The sequence below is a fragment of the Brachionichthys hirsutus genome, chromosome 9, assembly GCF_040956055.1.
Source record: "Brachionichthys hirsutus isolate HB-005 chromosome 9, CSIRO-AGI_Bhir_v1, whole genome shotgun sequence".
Taxonomy (NCBI): domain Eukaryota; kingdom Metazoa; phylum Chordata; class Actinopteri; order Lophiiformes; family Brachionichthyidae; genus Brachionichthys; species Brachionichthys hirsutus.
Window position 1 is genome coordinate 6,938,933 of NC_090905.1, and position 17,522 is coordinate 6,956,454.

Here is a 17,522-nt window from a genome sequence, read left to right on the forward strand (position 1 = left end):
TTTACACTAGAGTGTGTGTATGTGTGTGTATGAGTTGCCTTCAGTGCAGGCCTGTGCTCACATGCACGCATACTCGCATTATTCCCCTTCCCTCTGATCACCTTGTGCTCAGTTCTAACCATTTATTATTTCTTTTTGGACAAAACGGAGCATCTTTGGCTGCCTTCTTGCTCCATATACAAATGTTTGCGGCTGCGAAAGCTCACGGGTGACAACTTACCACCTTAAATCTGCCTTAATTCTGTTTAGAGTGGAATTATCTTCCTGTCCAAGTGACCGCCAAACCACACCAGCTGTGTGTGAGTTTGTCTGTGTGCAACATGGTGGGCAGTGAGCCCCAGTTTATCCAATGGAGGAATGTGTTTGAGTTTCCACGATGGCTGCCACCCAGGGGTGCCAAAAGGTTCAAGGCCTGCTTTGAAAATCTTCATAAAGCACCTCCTGTGAACCCCGGTGGGCTGAGGTAGCGAAAGGCACATACACTTAAACATGAGATTCAAGGCTGGGATCATACACAGACCTGATGAGGGAAACATGACAGGATCACATGCTGCAGAATTACACTCTGATTGGGAAAGACCACTGACAAAATATGGAAGATAATATCAAAGGAGCAGTGGTGCAACATTTTGGGCTGTGTGTTGTGCAACAATGTCCCGAGCTGTTCTAAAATCACAGTAAACCACAGCATCTCCAGTCTTATGGCTTTCATTCATGCATGGACCTCGTAGCACAATGGCCTCAAAATATGCAATTAATCCAGATTAGCTACAATCTATGGATTAGTGAAATTAATTTTTAGAGATTTTTTTTGTAACATCTATCGATTAGAGTTCAATAAATTATCTTTTAGGCTAATATTAAATACTTTAAACTATTATAGCATCCTCTAAAATGTTACTATAATAATATTGACAATTGCATTACAAATCATATAATCCTACTGCTGCATGACATTTTGTAGTCAGTAAAAGGAAATCTAAATAAAATGACGAGTTCTATAATATTCATGCAATGTTTCAGTCATAAACTATGTTGGAAATACATATTTTGGGATACATAAATATATTGGGACTAAATAATAGCAGTTCAATGTATTCAAATATGCCAATCCTAACATCAATAAATTATATTTATTTTTAAATTAACCGAAGCGTGGAGCTTTTTTAAACGTTAAAAAAAATGCGAAATACATTTGACTTGATAATCTTATTATATGTTATTTCTTATCTTGAAAATGAAACTTGCCGTTTAAAAAAAAAAGTCAAACGGAAATCTTGCACTAAATCCAGTGACGTGACGACTGAATCTGCACCAAGGTCTGAATCTCCGGTGAAAAACCTTGAATAAAACAGGACAAATTGCGCCTCCTTCTGGTCACTTATCCTACTTGCTCTTAGGTTCGTTCTCCACCAACTATGCCCATTTGATGGACGTCCTCATAGCCGTCAATGTGATCGCCACCAAAATAAATGAGAGGACACAAAAATAAAAGAAAAAGGCGCACTGAGAGAGCAGAGTAAAGAAAAAACGGATGAAAATATATTCCAGAAAGATCCAAAATTCTCCAATTTCTCTACAAGAAATTACTCAAACTATTGTTTTCCAGCACACACAAGATGATAAATGGTAAGTGATAAAATATAACGATGACCCCTTAAATATTAAATAATTGAAATTTGAAACTAGTGTTAATGTTATACAGAGCAAATAGAGCTGGTGAAATTAAAAAAAATTGAATCCAATACAACTCAATATAAATACAGAGTATAATTATAATAGTGTCTTAAAAACATATGTAGCCGGAGAAATGACTTGGCACATAGGACACAGTGAGTGTTCTTGCAGCAACATAATAGATTTAATAAATAAAAACAAAACATAAGCAGAATTAAATACAGCAGTTACAGCAGTGGGCTCTGGGTTGGACAACACAAACAAACAGACACATCAAATAAATAAATAAAAAACACTCAACAATGAAACATGGACAAAAGACATCAACACACTGAACAGCATTTTAAGGACAGCCATTGAGACATGGACTCGAGCAGCCCTGTGATACGTGGCACCACAACGGTAACATCAGATACTTTCAATTCGTGTAAACTACGAGGTGGGGTGGATTGGAGACAGTGGTGCTGGACCATCCATGCAGGATTGCTTAGTCTGGACAGTAGCTGCTGGTAGCCAGTCTCAAGCAGACTACCAAATGAGCATCCGTCGTATTGGAGGGCTATTTGGACTTAATCATCTTGTGTACCATGCAACCGTAGCAGCTGCTACGGTATTAATGGTGCCGTTACCTTGCCCGTGGGCTCGGCAACGCGCTCCACACCACACAACGGCATGTCTGTCATTGCCGCTAGGTGGCCGAGAACAAGCAACGCAGCATCCAGGCACCGGCCGCTATTCTTCTGAGCCTCTGCTACCATCGATGTGATCTCAGATTCACAGCCCTGCATGGGGAGAAAATGCAAACGTGTTTAGTCAACACCAAGTCTGCAGACAAACTGGGTGAATTCAAATGGATCTAATCGGAAATCAATGCAAGCAGCATGTAGTTGTCTGTCAGGTACGTAAATAAATTAAAATGGCAGAGAATAACAAAAAATCAGGTTGGAAAGAGGAAAATTGTGTGTTAAGGTGCTGAGGTAGGAAAGGATTTAAAATTCATTTTCAATATATTCATGTTCTGTTTGGGGCCCAAGGTCGAGAATTCCCTCCATTTGGTCATTTCCATAGCCAGAGCTCAAACAGCTCAGAGCAAAGACACGTCAATTAATGCTGTGCATTTTGATTAGTCGGGTCAAAACTACATCAAAGATCACCTTTTCAGTCCAGAACACGCATTCTTTTCAACTCGCATCAAGCAGGCGCCATGAAAAAGAAGGATGTAAAGACGGGCTATCATTTTTTGCATTTACCTGAATGAGCAGCTGCATGAATCCTCCCATCCTCTTGACTTGGCTCCTGAGCTCCTCGGCGATGGCGTAGAGCACATGTGTCAAAGTGAAGGCCCGGGGGCCAAACGTGGCCCTCCAAGTCATTTTTTGTGGCCCGCGAGAGCTATGTGAAGACATTTGTTTTTGTAAAATGCTGCATCTGTCACACATGTTCATAACAGCCCACATTTGTTGGTTGTACTGCAGTTCTGCCCCTCTAAACTGTGACAAAAGATTTTTAACAAAGTTAATGCCATAACTTGTGTTGGATGATATTTTTATTTATTTATTATTTAATATTATTTACTTGAATAAGTTTGATTATTGATCGATGGAGTAGTGTGGTTTTCTTAACCTGATCATTTGAAAGGAGTTATGTTATAACAGCAATAATCTATCCATATATTTTTACAACTATACAATTGAATATGCAATGTTTGCAACTTTAGTGAACTGATCAAATGGAAAAATTCAGCAACATGGCAATAACAATTGCAACACGCTGCAGTCAGGAAATTAATAATCTGCTGGTGGTGACTATTGAATGTTATTTGAACTTTTTTTGTTTTTTCCAGCATGTACTGACATGTTGACCCCGGCGACATGGCACTCAGGATCAGCACTGGACAGCTCCATAGGTAGTCGGCTATATACGGAGCTGTCCAGTGCTGAAGGCGAACTTCAGCACTGGACAGCTCCAAGCCTTGATGCTTGACACAACAGTAGGCTGTCCTGTGTCCCCTCTGCATGCTGAGTGTAAGGGACACTTGCCAAGACACACATTTCAAGTGATTGGACAAGAATACCAAGTCCCTAAACTTGTATGTAAGTGTTGGGTACTCAAAGGAGAGATTAACAGCTGGTAGGACAGAGGAAGCGCTGGATAATTGCCTTCACCGTGAGAAGGAGGAAGTGGAAGCTGAGGAGACCGATATATCTTGCTCCCACTCATCATTAGGGTCATAAAACACGTCATCTTTGGAGGTGGGATCCCCCTGCAACGAATGAACTACAGCTGACATGCCCAATCTCATTTACCCAACTTAATGAGAAAAGCACAGCAAAGTGAGGTGGTGTCCCTCTGTCAGGCACAAAACAAGCCGATCCGGACCGTAAATAAGATCAAACACCTGGGAAATTACCAGCCGCACTTGAAAAGGCGTTAGACAAGCTGGCTTGTTGAATATGCTGAACTCAGACATCATGCATCAGGACTCCACTCATAACAAATATATGGGTTGGAGTTTGTTTGAGAAAGCGGGTTTACAGTGGTATTACATTCACGGTGATTCGGATTCTACTCAATAATACTGGCCAGTAATATTCCTTATACAATGATTTGTGTATTTCCAAACGGTAATTGACAAACACTGGACAAGTAGTTTCAGGGGAACAGTTTCCAAGTCACGTCATTAGAAGCCCTCACTTCAACACTACTAACCCTTAAACTGGTTAACTTTGCCTGAGTGCTTTTGGCTTGAAAAGACGAATCCACGCTATTTTAGCAATACTTACTTCCATTCCATCTCAAAAGAACCGCATCTCATTTTCACTCTGGCGTGCTGAGATGACGCGCCACCGCCCGTTCGCCTCGTCATTATTATAAAGGGTCGACATCAGCAGCACTTCGTCTCATAAGCGCGTCTCCCCTCCACATCGGCCACGCCGCTTTGTTCGCTCAAACACCTGTGGCGGCGGCGCATGTGGACGCCGGTCAATGACGTTGATTAGCTGCGCAACGCGAAGACCGTATCAGCTGTGCGTAATTACGCACGAGCGCACCTTAGAGGGAACATTGCTTGCGACTATTGTTTATTTTCTTCTTCCGTTTTTCGGCACCTGACCGCAGACCGCTGTTTGTTTCACGCATCGCTTGTTTCCACGTTAGTTTAATTACAATAAGGCTGACCAATCATCGCGAGGTCAGGGCCGACGTCACTCTGCCAGGTTGTAAACACCCAAACAGGATAGCGGCCAAGATTACAGGTAGGCGGTGCCGTTTTACGCGCGGTGCGCACAGCACTCCCTGCGTAATGCAAAATAGGGGGCCCTAAGCAGCTGCTTAGGCCACTTATAGGCTGGGCCTGATGATAACTGAACCTAGATCTCCCTGTCTGCATTCGCTCCACGGACCAGCTGTTGTTTACAAGACCTTATGCAAGAGCAAAACATATCTTTATACAAGAAAGAAATCATATAGAAATCCACAGAGAGTGAATGAGTCAATTTTTCATTTTAATACCAAAACTGTACCTGAGCTGCTGAATATTAAAATCCTGGATGTTTTAATTCATACAAACATAGCAAAAAATAATTTAGGGGCCCTGAGAAATCTAATGCAGAGAAGGGCCAAGCTCATCAAGAGATCCTTACAGCTGTTACTATTCTTAATTGTGTTAACATCAGAAGCACAGCTCTTTTAAACTACACATTTTGGTGAATGGAGGTATGTCCCTACACTTAAATATACAATACATTGCAACACGTGACATGTTTATATAAATATATATCCATAAAGCAGAATTAGATAAATGTGAATATTGTGAATAAAATGATTCACAAATTTATAAATTTCAGCAAGTAAATCGCATTTGATTTGAGCAACTTCACTTTGACAGGAAGCATTCTTCTAGCTCTTATCAGAGGTGGTGGAGCTTCATTTCTTCATTGGTCCTTTTTGGATCAAGGAGGCGGAAAGGTACTGTAAAGCAGAGTGGAGCTTGTCTCGTGCAGCCATGATGCTCTGAAGACTGGGGTGCTGCAGGGAAGGCGTGACTGTGCCATCCCTGCATAGAGCAGCAATCAGCTCATCAACAGCTTGAGCAGAAGAGGAGATGAGCTCCTTATGGCTGCTGAGGATGGGGTCTCTGCCGTTTCCTGGGAGGAGGAGGACATTCAGATAGAAGTTATACAACAAATCAAACTATACAGCATTTCTCCAAGAATGTAACACAATAAATGTATAGTTCTAGTTAGGTGCTTTATTATAAAACTGAGTGAAATAAATTAAAGCCATAACACCAGTTGTTTATTTGGCTGTGAAACATTGACATTCAAATATGCATTGATGAAGGTTAATGAAATTGCATCTTGCCTGTATGAAATTTTAAACCAAATTCTTACATATTGATAAACCTGTAGGTAAAGAATAAAAACAGCATATAAAGGGCCCCTGAACACATCAGGTTAATTAAAGATACAGTTTATAACCGAGTAGGTCAGAAGTTTCACCTCGCAGGGCGACAGACAGAGAAGAATGCAGCTGACTGATGGTCTGGTTCAACTGGTACAATTTGGATGCTGTAGTCCTCAGTCTCTGCAAATCGGAAGCTGAGGCCTCTTCCTTCTGTTGCTCATCCTCCTCAAGGTCAGCCGCTCTCTCCTGCTTAAAAACATAAAACACTTCAACAACAAAAAAAACAAATGCAAGGTGGAGCAGAAAAGAAAAAGCCTACACCAAAAGTAGCACAGTAGAAATGCTTAACTTTTAATCACGAAGCAGCTTTTAGTGAGGGTGTGTTATTCAATCAAACAGTAGCAAGCTATACGTATATACGAATAAATATATGTACAGGAAGAGATGCAGCAAGTCCCCTGTTAGCAGCAGGGAGTAAATGAGGAGGGCCACCAGAGCAAATCACCAAAGACTGAATGGCTATACTTCTTTGGAGATGATGAAAACATCAAAGCAAATCATCAAGTAAATTTGGAAGTATCAAGATTTATTTTGTCCAAACCTCAATGAAACGTTCAAAAGATGTGCCAATATTAGCTTTTTTTTTTTTGACGTTGGTATCATAACCCCTATTTGTGGTTGAAACTCACAGCTACGCCGCATTGCATGTAGTCCTGCAGAGCACAGGTCAGGTCAAGCAAGGACTTCAGGCTCTGCAGGGCCTGCAAACAGAGACGGAGGATGAACGATGACACAACCGTTAAAAACATTTAGCTAAACATTGGTGGAGTGTTATAATCAGCAGTTAATCTGTAATAGATGACACAGCTGGGTTCTGATCTCTTACCGGGTTTCTGGGGCAGTATAGCTGAGCATCTCTCAGCATTTCTCTGGTAAGGGTGAGGCTCTTCTGTAAGAGAGAACGGACACCCAGTTTGGCCCCTTTCAGCAGTCCCAGGACAACGGAACTCTGAAAAGTGACATAAGAGAGAGGGTCTTCTTATTTCGTTGCTTTTAAAGAAAAAAGTAGAAGACAAATGTGTGTTGGTAATTTAGATTCTAGGTACCTTTAAAAGAGAAAACATTTTATTTTCTTACATCCATTTCTGTTTACACACATCAACAAATCAGGAACACCACATTGTAACCTCTGGTCAACAACCCCAAGCCTTACTGTGTTCTTTATGCTCACACAGCAAATATTTCATTCTCATTAGTGCAGAAGGGCTTTATTACATCGGACCCCAGAGTTCTGACATGGATAGCAGCTGCTACGGTATTAATGGTGCCGTTACCTTGCCTGTGGCCTCGGCAACGCGCTCCACACCATGCAACGGCATGTCTGTCATTGCCGCTAGGTGGCCGAGCGCAAGCAACGCAGCATCCAGGCACCGCCCGCTATTCTTCTGAGCCTCTGCTACCATCGACGTGATCTCAGATTCACAGCCCTGCATGGGGAGAAAATGCAAACGTGTTTAGTCAACACCAAGTCTGCAGACAAACTGGTTGAATTCAAATGGATCTAATCGGAAATCAATGCAAGCAGCATGTAGTTGTCTGTCAGGTACGTAAATAAATTAAAATGCCAGAGAATAACAAAAAATCAGGTTGGAAAGAGGAAAATTGTGTGTTAAGGTGCTGAGGTAGGAAAGGATTTAAAATTCATTTTCAATATATTCATGTTCTGTTTGGGGCTCAAGGTCGAGAATTCCCTCCATTTGGTCATTTCCATAGACAGAGCTCAAACAGCTCAGAGCAAAGACACGTCAATTAATGCTGTGCATTTTGATTAGTCGGGTCAAAACTACATCAAAGATCACCTTTTCAGCCCAGAACACGCATTCTTTTCAACTCGCATGAAGCAGGCGCCATGAAAAAGAAGGATGTAAAGACGCGCCATCATTTTTTGCATTTACCTGAATGAGCAGCTGCATGAATCCTCCCATCCTCTTGACTTGGCTCCTGAGCTCCTCGGCGATGGCGTAGAGCAAACCAGAGGAGGGTTTAATGATGGCCAACCACTGCATGGTAACAAACACTGCATTCTCTAAGGCGACGGTGGCCTTGATCACCTGAGTTTGTGCCATCAAGTTACACACAAACACTGCGAGATAAAAAAAAAAAGACACCTTAACTGTTCTTGAAACAAAAGCACCCGCCCTGTTTATTTATCTGTACCGGCACTCCCATTTGCTCGCCTCCTCTTTGCTCTCATAAATGATGATATTTTAGGATGAATCTCACCGTCCTCCTGGATGTCATCATCCATGTTGTTGTATAGTTCAGATATAGTCTGGACTGCTGCATACGCCTGGTGCAGGTCGGAGGCCAGCCTGTCTCCCAAGCTGTCTTCTGTCCCATTGCAGCCACGCAGGTGTGCCACTGACTGGCCAATCAGCTCCTTGCAGATGCCAGGCATGGTGGAGTGTGTGCTTGTGGAGTGTGTGGAAGGCGACTTGACCACACCCATCAACCCTGAGACCGGGACATTGAAGGGTTGATCTTATTCTCACTGTCACAATTAAAATACATTTTTCTTCAGATTACATTCAGAAACCAGATTTAATTTAGGAGTAGGAATTAATTGTTTTCTCTGTAAACAACAGAGCCTGACTTCTGTGTAATGTGAGTTTTCAATTACTTTCTTCCACAGGCAGAAAATAATCTGGTAATGTTGTTGCTGACTCACCAGCAGTGGAGGAGCTGCTGTGGAGACTCTGAATCGGATGGACCCGGATCTCGTATAGGCGCCCTGAGATCCTCTTGCTCTTCAACAAGCTCCTGCTTCTGGAGGCACGCATAAAAGAATATTAGACTCCAGTTGTATTATTTTCTCATATGATTACATATTTATAATTATGAGTCATGCTGTTGCTCTTATTTAGGACATGGTGCTCTGGTGTACTTAGATGAATTTATTCTCTTCTCAGCAACTGCTTATTATAGCACTGGGTGTAAAAACAATTAAAACAATTTTATAGTCTACAAACCTGCTGTCCCAGCACTTTAAATAAACCTATGTAGAGAGGAAGCGCTGGATAATTACCTTCGCCGTGAGAGGGAGGAAGTGGAAGCTGAGGAGACCGATATATCTTGCTCCCACTCATCATTAGGGTCGTAAAACACGTCGTCATCTTTGGAGGTGGGATCCCCCTGCAGCGAATGAACTACAGCTGACATGCCCAATCTCATTTACCCAACTTAATGAGAAAAGCACAGCAAAGTGAGGTGGTGTCCCTCTGTCAGGCACAAAACAAGCCGATCTGGACCGTAAATAAGATCAAACACCTGGGAAATTACCAGCCGCACTTGAAAAGGCGTTAGACAAGCTGGCTTGTTGAATATGCTGAACTCAGACATCATGCATCAGGACTCCACTCATAACAAATATATGGGTTGGAGTTTGTTGGAGGAAGTAGGTTTACAGTGGTATTACATTCACGGTGATTCGGATTCTACTCAATAATACTGACCAGTAATATTCCTTATTCCTTTGTGTATTTCCAACAATTGGAGGTAGAGGTATATGAAAATTAAAATTGTCTGAATTGTCTGGTTGAAACCTGAATGGCTTAAACCTCCTCACCTCGGCAACTGTGAGTGTCCAGTTCATTTGGTCTGTAGGTTTTTAGGTGAAAGAAACTAAAGTGTAATGGGGACACTCCTCTCTGGAGACTTTTTCACTGCTCAAAGTTATATTTGCTATTTGGCTGAACTATTCTTGAAAATGCAGTCTGCATCTACACCAGGAATCCACTTTTAATCGGTTCTACTCGCATTTTTATTTTGTCAGGTTTGAGCAATTTCAGCAAGACATGCACTGAAGGTGTTAAATGGACATGATCTCAAAAGCAATGATTTGAAAAAGCTTTACAGATTTAAAGCACACCTGCTCCAACTCCCTCACGGCTGCCATGTTGTTTTGGAACTTGTTGAGGCTCCAGAAAGTGGAAATCCCCAGCTTTGTGTTCTGAACCCGCACCTGGAGCGGACCACACTGCTCCAGGTTCTCTGCGTCGGAGCTTTCATGTCTGTGACATAGAAAAGGTCAAATTATACGATCTCAATGCATTTGATACCTGCTTCCAGACAGTAATGGTCACGTGTGTAGGATCTATGGGCAGAAAGTAAACGGTCATGTCATACCTGCTGAACACTGTGCCTTTCTTCAGTTTAGCACTGATCTTATTGGCTTCCTCAATCATTAGGGACAGCTTCATCGCATCCCACCGAGGAGTGGCTGCAACACAAAAACAGCCCAGCGTCAAACTGAATCTGTCCATATCTCTGAATCCATTCAATGTGACTGGATGAAAAGACAGTCAGCCCATAAGACATATTTAAACATGCTAGATAAGTTCAGAAATAAGAGAAGACAAATTGATGTGCAGTCAGTAAACATAATTGAAAGTTCAAACCCATTTGTGGAGCTGGATTTTCCCTTAGAGCTCTTTTCTTCTGCATGTCCTCGAGCTCTTTGCTGATCTTGCTCTTCTCTGCCTCCAGGGCTTTGACAATCCTTGCATGATTTACCCGGTGTTCTTCCATCACCTTCCACAATGAAATAAATAAATAAAACACAGTAGGAAGGATAAGTGCCACTTTTCAGTGTGTCTTCAGAATATTCGATAATACGGCACCAGACACAATGCTAAAGTGCATTAGCATTTTAATTAAATATTCAAGAAGAATTTAATATGATGGGTCTGGGAGTAATTTTCCTTTTTAAGCAAAACCCAGTCAGCATAAAAACATTCCAGGGACCTAAAATGGCAAACATTTATTCAAGTTAATTTTACATTCCTGGGCTTTGTACTGGCCTCTCACCTGGGCTTCCATGTGCAGACGGAGCCGTGTCCTCTGAGTGTCCACCTCCTGCTCCAGCTCTTGTTTGGCCATTTTCAGCTTTGCCATCTGGCTGGCGACCCTCTGCTGGTTTAACTCCTGTTGTCGCTTCCGCTCAATCTCATCGTTCTGAGTGGATAGTATTTTGGCAAAACTTAGTATTGTTTGCACAAACTGACAGGGTGTAATTATATAGAAATGTATAGGATGAGAACTAGTTGATGGGTTTTGTAATAAAATGCATAACATTTCAGAAAGAATGTTATTTATTCACAATCGGTCTGACAATGATTTCATAAGCAGCGCAGTGAAACAACAAACATCCAGTGACTCAAAAGAGGTTCATATTTAAGAAGCACTGAAATAAATACACATTTTAGATACGTCCGATAACTACCCGGTAGTCCACGAGAAAAAAGTACAAAGCTCCACTATTTCTTTCGGTTGTTGTACCAGCTCTTGCTCCAGTGCTCGAATCCTGTCCTCGTAAAGGGCCTTCTGGCCACAGAGCTCCTTTTGGGCCACCTCTTTAGCCATTTGGATTCCCTCCATCATTTCCTCTTTCGCCTTCAAATGGGCTTCTTCGATTTCGGCCTCTAACCTGGGACACACAAGTATATCTGAAGTGCGTTCATGTTTATTGCCAGTGTACTGACAAGCATCGATAGTAATACAGATTTCATTTGTCAGGCTTCTGCACTCACTGAGCTCTTTGAGCTGCAACGAGCTCATTTTTGGCAAATTCAAAGTCTTTCTGGCCGTCGCCTGGACCGGTCCAACAAGACACTCGCTTCCCAGACTGCACCTCTGCTGGATGGTTGAAGCGGAAGTAGTGGTCTCCACCGAGAATCACCCTATCACCCTTAAAGCCACGAGAAGAGAACAGATCAATTCTTGAATAGAACTGAAATGATATAATTAATTCACTTTTGTCATTATTATAGTGCTAAACCTGAGATGGATGAGGGGTTCGTCCTGTTCTACTTACATGGTGTAGGACAGTGGAGTGAGATAAAAGGCTTCCATTAACAAAGGTTTTGGCATTCTCCATCGGTGTGATGCTGACCATAGCCTGGATGTTAGTTATAACACTAAAAAACAAAATCAAAGTACAGGTTGTATAAATAATACCGAGACGAAGACAACACAAATAAACAATATTTAAAATGAATATCAAAATCACATTTCAGGAAACACTAAAGACTGCAAACAGGCCACGTAGTATTTTAGAATTTCTCTAAACTGGTCCTGCCATTAGTCTTTACCAGTGTTGATCTGCAATGAGGGCTCCAGCCAGCTGGATGTCCCGGCAGGACTCCGATTTAAGCTTGCCCACGGTGGTTTCACCCTCTCTGATCATGTAGAGGAGCATTTCAGAAAGCTGGGGATCCTCGTTCAGGTTCACCAGGTTTGGAAGTCGATTGTCTACTTTGAATGTCACACCTGCTTTCTGAAAACACAGAACGTTTCCAGTCATCGGTCACAGATCACTAAACGTATGTGGCTACTTCTGCTTTCAGCATCGTCCTGTTTGGGGCTTACACAGTGGATAATCTTCCAACCGCCTCCGTCTCCTGTATTCTCCTTCAAACAGTAACCTGCATGTCCTCCCTCAGTGCATCCATGAACCTCCTTCACTGGTCTTCCCCTTCTCTCTGTAGCTGCATCCTCAGCATCCTTTTCCCTACATGCATGCCCAACCCATCTCAATATCGTCTCTCTCCAGCTGTCCCTCTAATGCACTGGTTCTTAATCCTGTCCATTCTGGTCACTCCCATGAAAACATCCTCATCTGACATTTCTAGATCAGCCTCCTGTATTTTGGTCAGTGCCTCCGTCTAAACCATACAGCATACGTGGCTACATTATTTATTTATCTTCCACAGCTTGTTTCCGTTCGGGTCTGTGTTTTGAAGAGATTATTATACTGTTGGACACAATGGATGCAAGTATTTACACTAGAAATGTGAATATATGCTCACTAAATTACCTGCAACTCTTTGGTCTCGTCACGTTTACGAATTTCAGCTTGCTCCAGTTTCTCTTTCCATGCCCTGCCAGAAAATAATATGAAATACAGCAAAAACTGCATGAATTCAAATTCTGTCATGTTCATTTAAGAGGATTCTCTTAATCAACCATTTCTGACTAATGAAAAAGAAAGAAAAATCTTAACAGAGTTGTTTCCTTAAATTGTTGCAATGTGCTGCAGCTTTCAGTCTATCTTTAGTCAGACAAAGAAAATTAAAAGTCATAATTCTTAGCAGGGACACTGACCGTTTGGCCGCAGCCATTTCTTGCTCTTGCTGAGAGAGTTTGCTCTTCAGGGCGGAGATCTCCTGCTGGAACAGCCGGACCCTCTGTGGTTCAACGCCCTGGGAGCTCGTCTGGGCCGCTCGCAGCTTCTCCACTTCAGCCTTCAATTCTGAAAACAGACGTTTGTCCGGAATGCTCAATAAAGCTCCTGTACATCAAACCGTTTGGAGCAAAATATAACCTGAAATAATATCAAGCCTACATATGTGATTATTTGATGCGTGTTTAAAATATAGCTTTAACATAGGCAGAAGAAATAAATAAAGCCACTGATTGAAGATTCTTTATTCAGCAACACAGGCCTGATTTAGAGTTTGAGAGTGACCTAACTGAGTCGCAAATATTGGCAGTGTTTTTCTGGTCTAACCTCTGATGAGCTTGGCACTGGTGTCCTCGTTGACTTTTGCCACATTAATGATTGTGCGGGCCTTCTGAGCGTAGCGCAAAGTGCTCAGGCTTTCCTCTATGTTGCTCCCGGCTGGGCTGAGAGTAGCAATCATGGCGGTCTTGGAGTTACCACCGAGGCTTTCTTTCAACAGCCTGCCAAAGAAGAAAAATGGAACTCGTCAAAAATCATCACTGGAAATTAGAGTTGGTAATTCCACTAATGTAGGATAGAGAAAATGGAAAATATTGGAAATATAATCTTTCAATTTTCAGTTTCAGCACTGTGAATATCTGTATGATGTGAATGTATGTAGAGAAAGCCATCGTTGCTGCACATAAATCACACAAAATGCAAAAACGTTATTGTAATTAAGTATTCGGATCTCTCACCATGTCAGGACAGACTCTCTGTACGGCGTGAAGACCTTCTTCCTGGTCAGAGCCTGCTCTGACAAGGCAGAGATGACCTTTCCAAGGGTGAGCAGGGATTTATTGATACTAGCACCTTCCTATAATCACAGATCAGAATGATCAGAAAGCAAAAATACCTTCCTGGGTCTGAGATTAAACCGAATAAAGCGTGTGTGTGTGTGTGTGTGTGTGTGTGCGTTTGTACCCTGAGCCGGTCTCCGCACGTCTGAGCTGAGTTACGTTCGCTGCCTGCCAGGTCCACCAGGTTGATCCTGCTCGTGATGCTGTGCTTGTGCTCTTCATCTACCACAAACTCAGTCTTTACACAAATGCACACATAAGCTGATTAGATATGCAAGATGGAGCCGAAACAGAGTTAACTCATTCATAAAAAAGTGACATCAAAACTTAATAATTTATTGTAATTACTGTGGCGGCTAAATAATTAAATAAAATAATAAATTGTTACTTAACAGCATGTTAAGGAGTTGTTACATTGATTTTACATTAAATGGCATTACATTTAGTTAAATGTTTTTACTGTGTTACGGTTTACATTTGGCCTTTGGAGGGCAAACATAATGCTAATGTGGCCCTTGGAGAAAATGAGTTTGACACCCCTGATTTAGAGTAACCGATTATGTACCACGTTTTTATGGTGGTAGGTAGAAGCCGGACAACCGAGAGAGAAACCGCGCAGACACAGGGGGGAACATGGAATTGTTGTCACTGTAATTTGTGGACGGGCCATACCTGAGTCTGGGTCATAACCAGGGTGAAGACGGAGTGTGACCTTGAGCTCTTGTCATTCATTCCTGTAGCTGCTGTGGCTCTCTGCTTGTTGCCCAGATTCAGCCAACCCTGGATAACGAGAGAGCCGTGTGAAATCACCAGCAACATCGACGGCCATCCTAAACTTTTGGAAATATCTTAGATGCCCGGCATTTATCTCGGCAGTAGCTGCACTTTCAGAACTTAATTATTCGGTAAAATGTTGACATTGCACCATGAGTCGCCGATTCATTCTTGCTCTGAAGTTGTCATCAGCTAAATTCAGAGTATTTAAAAAGAAAGAAAAAAACAATCTCCACAGCAGATTCAACCTACCTGAATGTCATTGAAAGAACTCACTATATTCCTGTGGGGGGGGAAAAAACAGACATTTTGAAAATGTTCTGCTTGAATTTAATGAAAATAATGCAGCCAAGGAACTGCTAAGATTTCTTACGCAGTGAGGTCGACAACATAAGGACCGTGGACCGGATGCTCTCTCACCCTTAGCTGGAAACACAAACTAACAATGTTTTGTCTTGACTGGACACATTCTCATTTCTCACTAGAAATACCAGGAGACGTTTGTGACGTCTTGATGGACAGATGAAGGAAAGTGGAAGAGCTTGAACCTTCTCCAAGAAAGTAGCTGGTTTGTCTAACAATTCAAACCCAATTTCACAAGGGAAAATTAAACAAAATTTACAGTTGAAAACTACTTACAGGCATCACCCTCTGGTTCGGATCATCTCTGGGCACCAGCAAGTCGTGGATCTTCTCATTATAGATCTCAAAGTAGCTCATCTCTACATGACATTTGACCTGAAACAACGACCCAAACGGCTAATTAGATTAATAAATCTAAACAAAACTTAAACAAGATAAGTCATACAAAGATTTTACCTCTTCATTTTCAGTGGAGGCCAATCTAAAGAAAAGCTCATCGCAAAAACGGGGGATCACACCTTCCTCTTCTCCAAAACCCATCATCCTAAGCAAGGGTGGTTCCAAACACATGAAATTGACAAGCGATCGGTGACGTTTTCTAATATAGACACTTTAGTAAACATATATATATATTCAGTGGTGCATGGATCCTAACAAAATACTGACGTGTACGACTTCCCAGAGCCCGTTTGGCCGTAAGCAAAGAGGCACGTGTTGAATCCTTCGAAGGCCCTCAGCAGCAGCGGCTTGGCCAGCGTCTCGTACACCTTCTGTTGGCTGGCGAAGGTTGGATCACACTCATCCACCGAGCAGAACGAGTAGTCGTAGGTGAAGGCGTAGCTCTGTTTGGACTCCGGATGCCGGGCAACAGTCTCCTGACCATTCATGAAGATGGCCTGCAATGGCTTCTCTGCCTTCTCCCTGTAACAGAGCAGATCCGTGGACGCGGGTGGAGGTGGTGGAATCGATACACAACTATTTAGGCAGGCAGCAAAGTGGCGTAAACCCGTTCGAGGTGAGGACGCACGCCGTGTTTAAACACGGGACGTAGATACCTTGCGTTGAAGGGGCGCACGCGGACCGCAACGGTCACTGCACTGTTCTCCATCTTAGATGAACCTTGACCCCTGGAACAGTCGCTGGGTCCGGACCGTGGCTCGTCGGTGATGGGTGCTGGAGCCAGGGTGGGGGTCCTGGACTGGGTCAGGTCGCCCTGCTGGTTTGAGGCGGAGGTCTTGAACACCTGCAGCGCGGCGTGCGCCTTTTGCGCACCCGGAGCCCCCTTGCTGCCCCGTGGAGCCGGCACCGGTGGCGCGTCTTCTGCCTGCCGTGTTCTGGGTTTGGGCCTCGCCACACTTGCAGATTTGACCGACACTGGTTTTGGAGCTTCCCTCGCTGCCATTCTCTCGAACGCTTCCCTCCTGGCAGCAATCTTCTCAAAATGCGTCTTTCTGGTGGGGGTTTTTAAAGTGCTGTCCTGCAGCTTCACTTTGGAATCAGCTCCTCTTACGCTCAGTGATCTTATGAAAGTCGGTACCCGATGATCCGATTCACCGAGAACGCGAGGAGTTTGCTGGAGGCCCGCGCCGCTCGCTCTGCGCTGCTTGTGCGCGTTTTTATCCATGGAGGGCGTCCTCGTCCTGCGCTGAAGAGTCAGTCTCTTCTCCGCCGCTGCTGTGGAGTTGTGGCTCCCATCGACCACCGACTTCTCCGCGGTTTCAGCCCCGGTCCTCCGCCTTGACCTCCTCTGCAGCGTGAGTCGACCGCGGTAAGGAGTGCGTTGCGCAGAGGTCTTGTTCGCCTGTCGGCTTGTGTCCGGTGACCCGCTGTCCCCAGAACCTTCCGGTGCTGCTGCGGGGTCACTTTTGCGCAGCGGCGTGTCTGCTGCGTTCCGCTCTCCTCCCGGGGTCCTGGACGTGGACGCTGACACTAAATGGTCATAATAAGCGGTGTGCTTTCTCGCTTGCACGGAAAATAACGACATAGCAGTCGTTTTATTAAAAACAAACAACAGATAAAAAAAAAAAACAAGAAAACGCTTACAGGCCAGCTGCGGGAACTTGGATTCGGTTCCTCTCCGACGTGAACTGCGCGTAAAGCGGCCAGAGCGACTCGTGTTTGTTGTTATCCATTGAGCTCTTCCGCACGTCGCCCGCTTCAATTTCAAACCGACTCGTGTAGTGACCGCTGATTGGTTGATTCTTCGGAGCGCCTGACGTCACGCA

At 43.4% G+C, this 17,522-nt stretch overlaps 1 protein-coding gene across 1 annotated transcript; it reads right to left on the bottom strand.

The window, feature by feature from the left end:
- Positions 1 to 5,601: 5,601 nt before the first annotated feature.
- On the bottom strand, positions 5,602 to 17,281 carry kif14 (kinesin family member 14). Its single transcript, XM_068743530.1, has 29 exons — positions 16,353 to 17,281; positions 15,964 to 16,218; positions 15,754 to 15,841; positions 15,574 to 15,672; positions 15,308 to 15,360; positions 15,187 to 15,217; positions 14,833 to 14,940; positions 14,285 to 14,398; positions 14,059 to 14,177; positions 13,649 to 13,821; positions 13,243 to 13,390; positions 12,956 to 13,019; positions 12,231 to 12,415; positions 11,954 to 12,056; positions 11,670 to 11,827; positions 11,419 to 11,566; positions 10,948 to 11,094; positions 10,539 to 10,671; positions 10,267 to 10,360; positions 10,010 to 10,151; positions 9,167 to 9,273; positions 8,810 to 8,907; positions 8,365 to 8,595; positions 8,037 to 8,224; positions 7,416 to 7,568; positions 6,968 to 7,090; positions 6,771 to 6,842; positions 6,177 to 6,327; positions 5,602 to 5,822 (listed from the first exon to the last, which is right to left on the bottom strand). Exons 1-29 carry the CDS (start codon positions 17,279 to 17,281, stop codon positions 5,602 to 5,604), a joined length of 4,635 nt encoding a protein of 1,544 aa, XP_068599631.1.
- Positions 17,282 to 17,522: the final 241 nt, after the last annotated feature.

Excerpts from the sequence above, each read along its gene's own strand:
- kif14 (XM_068743530.1), bottom strand. The coding sequence starts at position 17,281 with ATGTCGTTATTTTCCGTGCAAGCGAGAAAGCACACCGCTTATTATGAC. Across the intron at positions 8,908-9,166 it reads TCCTCCCTCTCACGGCGAAG|AAGCAGGAGCTTGTTGAAGA; the intron begins GTAATTATCCAG and ends GCGTGCCTCCAG. Across the intron at positions 6,328-6,770 it reads ACATGCAATGCGGCGTAGCT|GAGAGAGCGGCTGACCTTGA; the intron begins GTGAGTTTCAAC and ends GTTTTTAAGCAG.